General features: G+C 43.2%; 1 protein-coding gene across 2 annotated transcripts; it reads right to left on the reverse strand.

Moving 5' to 3' along the window:
- Positions 1-322: 322 nt before the first annotated feature.
- On the reverse strand, positions 323-9,458 carry LOC110984933 (uncharacterized). 2 transcript variants are annotated; one of them, XM_022245578.2, is made up of 4 exons: positions 9,309-9,458; positions 5,786-5,849; positions 5,159-5,350; positions 323-3,507 (listed from the first exon to the last, which is right to left on the reverse strand). In XM_022245578.2, exons 2-4 carry the CDS (start codon positions 5,838-5,840, stop codon positions 3,254-3,256), a joined length of 501 nt encoding a protein of 166 aa, XP_022101270.2. In that variant the 5' UTR covers positions 5,841-5,849; positions 9,309-9,458; the 3' UTR covers positions 323-3,253. The 2 variants fall into 2 exon arrangements, with proteins under 2 accessions (XP_022101270.2, XP_022101272.2); XM_022245580.2 differs by lacking the exon at positions 9,309-9,458 and adding an exon at positions 8,998-9,105.

Here is a 9,458-nt window from a genome sequence, read left to right on the forward strand (position 1 = left end):
ATTGATCCACAATCTAAATCTGATTGGGTTACACCGTCAAGCTACATGCACTTCAAATTTAACGAAGTGGCGTATTGTTTGTACAACGCTGTCCTGCGCGTACCGACCACACATCACCTTACTTGCATGCATTATAATCAGAGGTGTTGTAGCTGTTCAAGATAAAAGTCTCTGCAATGCAAGTTTTTAATACAACCTTTGAAAGCAAACCTCTGTGCTTCTATTTGGAAAAAAAGTACTTTGGCACCTTGGAGAAGTGCATGCAAATTGCGGGGTAAACACATTTACGTTTTTATTGATTTGTGGACGGAAACTAAAGGAATTGTCAATTGTTTTTGGTCTTAGTTTATTTTTCTTTGGCGAGTGGTTGTGCACATGCTTTTTAGTACAGAGCAATACGTTAATCAGCAACCCGTCTCAGAAATGTTTTCAATGAGTAAATAGTGGGTTGGACAGAAAAAAAAACACTAACTGAATATTCCTTTCCTGGATGACATCTCCGCACGATTACAGCGGTTTTTGCACTGGTTTAATCATTGGATATTTTTTTTATCCATCTTCGTTTACGCAAAAGACTTAATTCATGGGAATGCAATGTTATATTGACCGTGTACCCTGAATCTATCTTATTTGAGGTAATCTGTTCTGCGGGGAGTCGCCAGATTTTTTTTTGGGGGGGGAGGTGTGTTTCAAGCTGCACTCGTATGTGGCTTGAAATATTCAGATATTATTCAGCACAATTTTTTAATTATTCATCAACATAAACCATATTTCTATTTCCAAGAAGTCAATTTCAGCGCCCCCTGTGAGCAATTTCAATAATGAAGTTCTTTAATTTATTGGAAAATGTGATGGGATCTGTTCTGGAATTTCGGAACACAATTAAAGACCAGCTCAATAATTAGACACTTAACCCACTCCACTTCATTTGCAAAGTGACAAGCCACTAGTAGCGCTCTCTACCAGTAGATGGCGCGCGTTTTGTTTTGTAGAGAAAAAAAATCATGACCCAGTATTACAAAGACAGAAAAGAAAAAATCAGATAGTGTCCTCGTTGCAAAACATCTAAAAAGAAAATAATTAAGGTTGAGGGTAAAAAGAAATAAGCAAAATAGGAGTACCAAAAAATAAGGTTTCATCTAAGCTTCTAAGGTTAACTCTGCAAGGTTCACAGACAAAAAATATACGCCTGGCAACTTTAACTAAATAGTTCAGCCTCTTACATCAGCATGATGCACAAGGGAGGGGCCCATGCAAGACATGACATTGCCAATATACACACAAGAAGGGTTCTTGCGTCAAGCACTGAAACATAGATTTCCCTGACTGGAAACCTTTAAAATAAAGGGGAAGGCTGTATTTCAGTTCAAAGTTCAAACCTGACGTCAGTTTTCATGCTGAAGGAGCAATTTGGTAATGTACAAAGTCATTTTCTTCCATACACATACAAAGTTTGTTTTGCATGCAATGGTGTATCCAGGTTTGGGGTTGGGGAAGGCAAATTTCAAAAACAACTACTACTTCTGTTTTTATTCCATGAAAGAGCCCTCCTCCTACTCCACAGAAAGGCGGTAGTGCCATTTCTTAATTAAAAATAATTAATAACCCCTCCAAAAATGGGCAACACGTCACCAAGAGGCAATTTCCATCGGGTAACATGTCACCAAGGGGCAGCTTCCATCGGGCAACATGTCACCAAGGGGCAGCTTCCATCGGGCAACATGTCACCAAGGGGCAACTTCCATCGGGTAACATGTCACCAAGGGGCAACTTCCATCGGGTAACATGTCACCAAAGGGCAGCTTCCACTAGGCAACATGTCACCAAGAGGCAACTTCCATCGGGTAACATGTCACCAAAGGGCAGCTTCCACCAGGCAACATGTCACCAAGGGGCAGCTTCCACCAGGCAACATGTCACCAAGAGGCAACTTCCATCAGGCAACATGTCACCAAGAGGCAACTTCCATCAGGCAACATGTCACCAAGGGGCAGCTTCCACCAGGCAACATGTCACCAAGGGGCAGCTTCCACCAGGCAACATGTCACCAAGGGGCAGCTTCCATCGGGCAACATGTCACCAAGGGGCAGCTTCCACCAGGCAACATGTCACCAAGGGGCAGCTTCCATCGGGTAACATGTCACCAAGGGGCAGCTTCCATTGGGTAACATGTCACCAAGGGGCAGCTTCCATCGGGTAACATGTCACCAAGGGGCAACTTCCATCGGGCAACATGTCACCAAGGGGCAGCTTCCTTCCCCCTCCACTCCCCACCCCCTCCTGATACACCACTGCTTACGTGATATCATTATTGCTATTCCCAGCCTCATCAGATTCTCAGGGAAGAGAGTGGCCTCAAACATGTAGGTCTGAAGCTACAGTTAATAGATCAAATTCACACACATGATGTAAGGTGCCAACATACACAAGTGTGTATTTGCCTGCAACCGGGGACCCCCTATTGTTCCTCTTTTGTTTGTACTTTAACTTTTTTAGAAGACCACCCATATGTTTTGTACACAGTTGTCAATCGGGGACCCTCTGTCAATCGGGGACCTTATTGTCCTCTATTGTTCAGGGTCCCCAACTGAATGCAGAAACAAACTCGTACGTATCAGGGATGTAAACGAGTCTACTACAAGTCCTTTCCCACAACCGCTCGTAACGGCAAAGTAACATGAGCAATGACTAGGAGAGTGCTTCAGTTACCATTTACTTGAATAGGCCCATGTACTGATGGCACATGTGCTTTTTCCTCTATAGAGCCAGTGGGGGCCCATGGTCCACAGAGCACCACGGGAAAGCACACATCTAAACAGGTGTGGTGTCATCAGTACAGAGGCCTACAGCCCACGACTTCGCTTGCGACCAAGGGTGAATTTTTGTGCTCACAACCATGGATCAATGTGTTTCTTTTTTGACAGAGCACGTCTTCGGTGACATTAACTGGGCATGCATGATCAAAAAACACCCAAGAATCCCACCCCCCCCAAAAAAAATAACAAAAGAGAAAGAATTGCACAATGATTAGTTGTGAAGGCACGGAATTCACCTCAGATGACTTTCTGATGGACTTGTGGGAAAACATGCTGAAATCAGGCTAGTGCATACTTCAGAAGTTCGGGCACTACACCTTGCATAGTCTAATACTGGTTTATAGTTGCATCAGAGCAACCCCACACACGTACACAGAGAACTAATTATGTACCTCTTGACTGACAAAAACTGACAGAGACACACAAAAGTAACAGGTTTACAAAAGTGCATACAGTGCCATTAGCATGAATAGCAAATGGGGGGCAAATGGCTGGACAGAGACTACACCATTGCAGCCGGTGTCCTCGCAGAAACAGATAAGGCCATTGACGGAGGCACCCTCGCTGCCGGGCACCAGGGAAGGCAGCCAGGGACTAGCCTCTTCTCCATGGTAGCACCTGCTCCGTGGAAGGCTATCTTCCTTGAGGACGACACAACCTCTGGCCACACCATCCATGATAATTGTGGCTCCTGTGGAAGTAATTAAACCAGATTATTCTAAGTGCTATGGAATTCTTTGCGGCTGTACATAGTTTGCACCTCCAAGCAAATAAATTCCACAAAATGTGATTAAGAGGACATTCTGTGGACTCTCGTATGTCCACACAGTGTTTTCCCTTCTCTAAGAAATGGCTCTAGAGGCATTTTGGGGTCAGGGTTATTTTTGGCAAAATGAAGAGAAACAGTCCAGGAAATCGACATCTGATATCCAGCTCAAAGAGTTAGCAAAGTGAGAGAAAAAGAGGTTTTTTTTCCAGAGAACAAAGGGATGTCCACACTATGTGAAATACAAGTAAGCATACGTGCATCTGTTTGTTGTGCCTTGTCCTTGTGGGGTACCAGAACAATAGGAATAACCCTACAAGGAACATTCCTTGTCCTTGTGGGGTACCAGAACAATAGGAGGTACCCCACAAGGAACATTCCTTGTCCTTGTGGGGTACCAGAACAATAGGAGGTACCCCACAAGGAACATTCCTTGTCCTTGTGGGGTACCAGAACAATAGGAATAACCCCACAAGGAACATTCCTTGTCCTTGTGGGGTACCAGAACAATAGGAATAACCCCACAAGGAACATTCCTTGTCCTTGTGGGGTACCAGAACAATAGGAGGTACCCCACAAGGAACATTCCTTGTCCTTGTGGGGTACCAGAACAATAGGAATAACCCCACAAGGAACATTCCTTGTCCTTGTGGGGTACCAGAACAATAGGAATAACCCCACAAGGAACATTCCTTGTCCTTGTGGGGTACCAGAACAATAGGAATAACCCCACAAGGAACATCCCTTATACTTGTACAGTACTAAAACGGTACCCAACAAGAATTTCACGAAACTGATATGTACTCAAAAATAAGTAATATTCAAAGTGTATTTAAATCTTGCAAATCAAGTGTTTTATATGAAGGACGTTCCATCAAAATGTCAGACAAGGGAAAATTAGAACCAAGTTAGGGGTACATTCCTTTGTCCTTTTACATTTTTGGTCCCAACAGAATCAATGCGTGTGTGTGTGCCCTGGCCGGCGCCATGTTCAGGAGACACTTTCTTCCGATAGGAAATTCAGGAACTGCGTTGCGGAGGGTAAACATTTCTCCCCCATAACCAACACAACAAATCTGTGGAACAACACATGTAGTCCCACTGCTACAGTGCCAGTGGGTGTGAACACTGCTGGCATGGCTGAGGTGAACAAAGAGTCACGGTCAAAAGTTGGCATCCATCCTGCAATTGACTCCATGACAAGTCCATTGCAAGCCATCCAGTCAGCCAAGTCACAGGCTATCCAAATGAATTGTGACGAAAGCATTCCTTCCCACTGTTGACCCTGTTTTCTGTGCCCGGTCTTGTGGCTGGACTTGTGAATGGGAGTGTGATGGACATCACTACAATGCTGGTGGATACAAACACTGACTAATTACGAGTGTTGAGACTTTTCCTATTTCCAAGCTGACGAAAACCTTCCTGAAAATAAAGTACATCTGAAGAGGTAAAGGAGAAAGCAGGAACAACTCAATCCAGGATAAGTTACGTTACATTGGCTACTGTTTTCTACGGAAGAGGAAAGCTGGAGGTAATCTCCCCTCCCCTTTGCCCCCCTCCCTCTAACAATAACTACCTGTGGGCTCCACCTTCTTTGCCTGCCCGCCAAATTTAGTGCAGCGGACGGTGTGCCCAGAGGGAGGCTCGCCGCATCCTTGCAACAGCTCCCTGGTGTGATTCTTGAGGTAGAAATCGTCGCAGGTTAAGGAGGCCTTGCCCGTGTGGCGGTCGACATCGGCACACGTGTGACACTGTAACGCAGCGACAACTGACAAGAGTGACAGAAACCAAAGATTACCTGTATGTTAAGGTTGGGTTCCTGTTGTCTGTTCAGGGGTGTGAGTGGCTACTTAAAAATTAAAGCTGAAAACAGCTAGCAAAAAGCTGAAATGTAAAATGTTCCCTACTTTTGTACAGACCAGGTGTACAAATAAGCTGAAATTCAGGGTCAGGTCAGGCATCTACACACAAAAAAACCTGAAATCGGCTAAAAAGCTGAATTCTCACAACCCTGCAGTTACAAATGTTGTTAAATAATGGACTATGTACATATCCGGGTAACTGGTGGGGAAAAACTTATAATTGGTACTGCATTAAAAGTTACTCCAACATGTCCAAGAGATGAATTATCTGAGCTGAAACACTGGGGATTGAAAATTTACATGTAGAAGTTGGAAGCCAGCCAAGACATAATTGTTCTTACCGTTCCCTGAGAGAAGGAGGATTGAGGTACATGTACATAGCAGGAGGAATGTCATCTTGGAGATCTGCAGGAACAAAATAATTATACTATGTGACTGTTAATGTGTACATGCAGCCTGCAGGTGCACATGTATTGGGCCCAATTCCCTCCCCCCCCCAAGTTAGTGGCTGCAAAAAATCTGCTTTTAGCTGAAACTCTGGCTATGGGTTTAAAATAAGACAGGAGGAACACTCAAATCTGTCTTGTCTCTTAGCCCTATTGGGCCGAGTTATTTTGAGCCATCTCTCAACGGGGGCACCGTGGGGAATGGGTATTGGGGGATTTTCACCCCTTGCCTTGTAGAGACACTTCTCGTCAGTAGTCAGTACAATGTTAGAGTTTCAACTTAATCCAACATGTTAGGGGTCGTTGGAATTTCAAGGCCACATGTTTACCAGCCGGCGTGCGTTGAGCATGGCAGTGATCAAGAATACAGTTTTGGCTATCCTGTCTAGGACATGGGAGCTGCGTGACAATAGCACATGCTATTTTCACACAAGCGTTATCAAAATGACGGCAAAGGTACATGTAATACTGCAGTAAAACCTAAAAGTTCAGCTCACCCAAAAAAGGATTGTGAGGATATCGAGAAAAAATTTATTCCTCCCCCCATCTCTTAAGATGCAGAAAAGGGTTAATGGGTTAAACGGTTGATGGGCAAAGCATGGTACATTTATTTGGGTGAAGTAACAGGTCAGCCGTTCACCCCTTAAACTCACCATAGAGAAGGTACTGGTACATGTACATTTATTTTGGTGAAGTATATGAAACTGGAAAGCTGTTCACCCCTTAAACTCCCCATAGAGGTACCGCAGTTAGGCACAATCCGCTGCTTTACAAATCACTCCACTGTGTTGCAAGATTACAGGTAGTCTATCCTATACACTGTGCATGTATGTGTAGCTGATCTCCAACTTTGCTTCCCCTTTTCAAAATACTCAACAACATTAAATCACGGCCATCTCCAAAGTACGATGAGGCTCACTGTGTGCTCTCTTCACAAAACATGTCAGCGGAGCATGCAACAAACTTAATAGTTCCAGGGATAAATTATAATGGGGAAGAAAAGCTGATACTCAGATGGCAGAATTACCAACTAAGTTAATTGTAAATAAGCAATAAACAAAATTCATGTCTTAAGTTTGACCAATTGCACAAAGATCAAGAAACCATGCAGATGGCACCCAACACCAACTGGTACTTCCAGAACTGACAGGTTTATTATACAAACCTTGCAGATAGTTGTGTACAAACTCCCATAAACACATTTTGGCTGTTTTGATTGTGCCAACTTTGTCTTCCATCACAGCTATTTGTGCAACAAAATTTTATGTATGCCTTCTTGGTGAAATTAGATGTCTGATGGGAAGGTTTATTAACCTTTCATATCCTCTTTAAAATGGTGAAATTCTTGCATATTCACCCATCCACACTGCAGAAAATCGGCATGTACTCTCAGTCACTGTCAGCTGCGTGACAGCTTGACCAATCGCAACACAGCTAGTTCCTCTTTTCCTACTTACTTCCTGATCCCTTCAAAATGAAAGCTGAGCAATGACTGGTAATTGGAATGGAAGCAAATTGGGCCAATCACAGCGAGGCTTTCATCTACGGGTGACAGGAAAACAAGAAGGAAAAGATAGGAGCTGTGTTGCAATTGGTCAAGCTGTCATTCAGGTAACAGCGACTAGGAGTACATGCTGCTGATTTTCTGTCGTGTGGATGGGCAAAATACTCAAAAATTAATATAAGGATGAACGACCCTCCGCATCAGACATCTAACTTCACCAAGAAGGCATACATAAAATTTTGTTGCACGAATAGCTGTGACGGAAGAGTAAGTTGGCACAATCAAAACAGCCAAAATGTGTTGATGAGAGTTTATATATGGCTACTTGTATCTGGAAGTAACCAACTGGTAAGTGATGTACATATATGTATCACATACATGTATGCTGGCTGCCATCGTTCCGTTTGCACAATAACTTGAAATTCGTGTGATCTGTTAATCACTCTGCATGATTTGCCAAGACTTCGGCTATCAGCCATGTCACTCGATTGCTTTTTCTGTCTTAACTTGGTCTGTGGAAAATTGCTTTGAACAATGTTGAACAACAGAAGTAAAGGAAGTCGGAGAATTTCACTGGATTGACTCATTTGACAGATACTGGGAACACAACACGATGGTACAATCCTGCTGATCAACTGATCACACCCAGCAGGTAGGGTTGCAGACCAAAGCACCATAGACAACAGTAATAAATACAATGTAGGTCCTACCCTAACTTCAAAAGATCAGTAAAAATACAAGTTTCTCAGTTGAGGGATTGTGAATTTGGGGACCCCCAAGTTTTGTAATCTGTGCAGAACTCGTCATTCCTACAAAAAACCAAAGGCAATGCTGTCTGAACTGCCCTGACCCTCTTTTTTTTTAAATTTAAAAATGTAAATTAAGAGAAAATGTGACTCTTTTACTGATAAAACCAGATGCAAATTTGACTCCACCGTGTGTCATGTCTTAAAACACCTATGCTTCCCCCTCATAATTTCTCTCAAAACTCAAAACCCTGCTCTCTTTTCACACCGCCAAGCCTACAGTTATTAAGGATGATGTCACTGTCCTTTACCTACATTGACCTAGGGGAATCCAAAAGTTAAAATGTAGGTCCCCCTTCTGTTATAGGAATGGGGTCCCCAAATTCACGATCCCCCTCAGATGTTCAAGACACATGTCAAAATAAAGCTCTCTTCCTCAGCTAACTTCACTTTCCTTTCAAATTTTATTGGCTTTAAAATTACTTCAAAAGATATTTTGATCCACGCACTTGTACATTGTATGATCACCCCAGCACAGAGAAACAGGCCATTTTGAAAACTGATGCCAACAATGCATACAGTGTAGCAATTGGTACTTTACTTTAGAAGCACGTCAGACACAATGGGAGGGCGGTATTTGGTTTGGGTAAAACCTTTTGTGTTTGCTCAAATTTACCCACGTCAAATAGTGCCCTCCAATTGTGTCCACCATGTCAGCATGTCCACCATGCTTAAATGGCTAGCCTAAGACTAAGTAATAATGGACTAGACTGCAGCATAGCTCCTTTTTAGCCGGGCACTGATTTCACCCAAAATTCACTCAGACACTGGTTTACATTCCTGCTGATAGCCTCCACCTTCTTCGCTACAAATATTTCAGTTCATTGGCGACACATCGCTCCAATAACAGATAATTTGGCAGCGTACAAATGCGGCCGGCGCAGGCAACTTATGGCCTTTTATTTGTTTAGCCTATACACGCCCGGTACATGTACAGTACATACATGTACATGATGTAGGTACACACGTATTATGTACGTCGTGAATTTTGTGTCGGTGATACCACCAGGAGAATACCACAGATAAACCAAAATTCAAGTACTATTTTGCACATGTGACGGTGTTCAACTTCAATCAGTCTAACACTCACGTTTGAAGCTCAACTTACAAACTCGTTATTAGCCCATAACACATTTGAGTCAAGTCATCGCAACTTGAATTCTAAACGAACAATGCTTGTAGTTTTTGAACAATACCTGCACCGCAGGTAGCTACATGTATAGCAATAGCGCGCGGCGCTATGGCCCATTTTCTTAAA

The sequence above is a fragment of the Acanthaster planci genome, linkage group LG10 (genome assembly GCF_054643075.1).
Source record: "Acanthaster planci isolate LZ-2023a linkage group LG10, COTS_SCS, whole genome shotgun sequence".
Taxonomy (NCBI): Eukaryota; Metazoa; Echinodermata; class Asteroidea; order Valvatida; family Acanthasteridae; genus Acanthaster; species Acanthaster planci.

Coding starts and splice junctions, on each gene's coding strand:
- LOC110984933 (XM_022245578.2), bottom strand. CDS start 5,840: ATGACATTCCTCCTGCTATGTACATGTACCTCAATCCTCCTTCTCTCA. Junction 5,351..5,785: donor CCTCCTTCTCTCAGGGAACG/GTAAGAACAATT, acceptor CACTCTTGTCAG/TTGTCGCTGCGTTACAGTGT. Junction 3,508..5,158: donor AAAGAAGGTGGAGCCCACAG/GTAGTTATTGTT, acceptor TTACTTCCACAG/GAGCCACAATTATCATGGAT.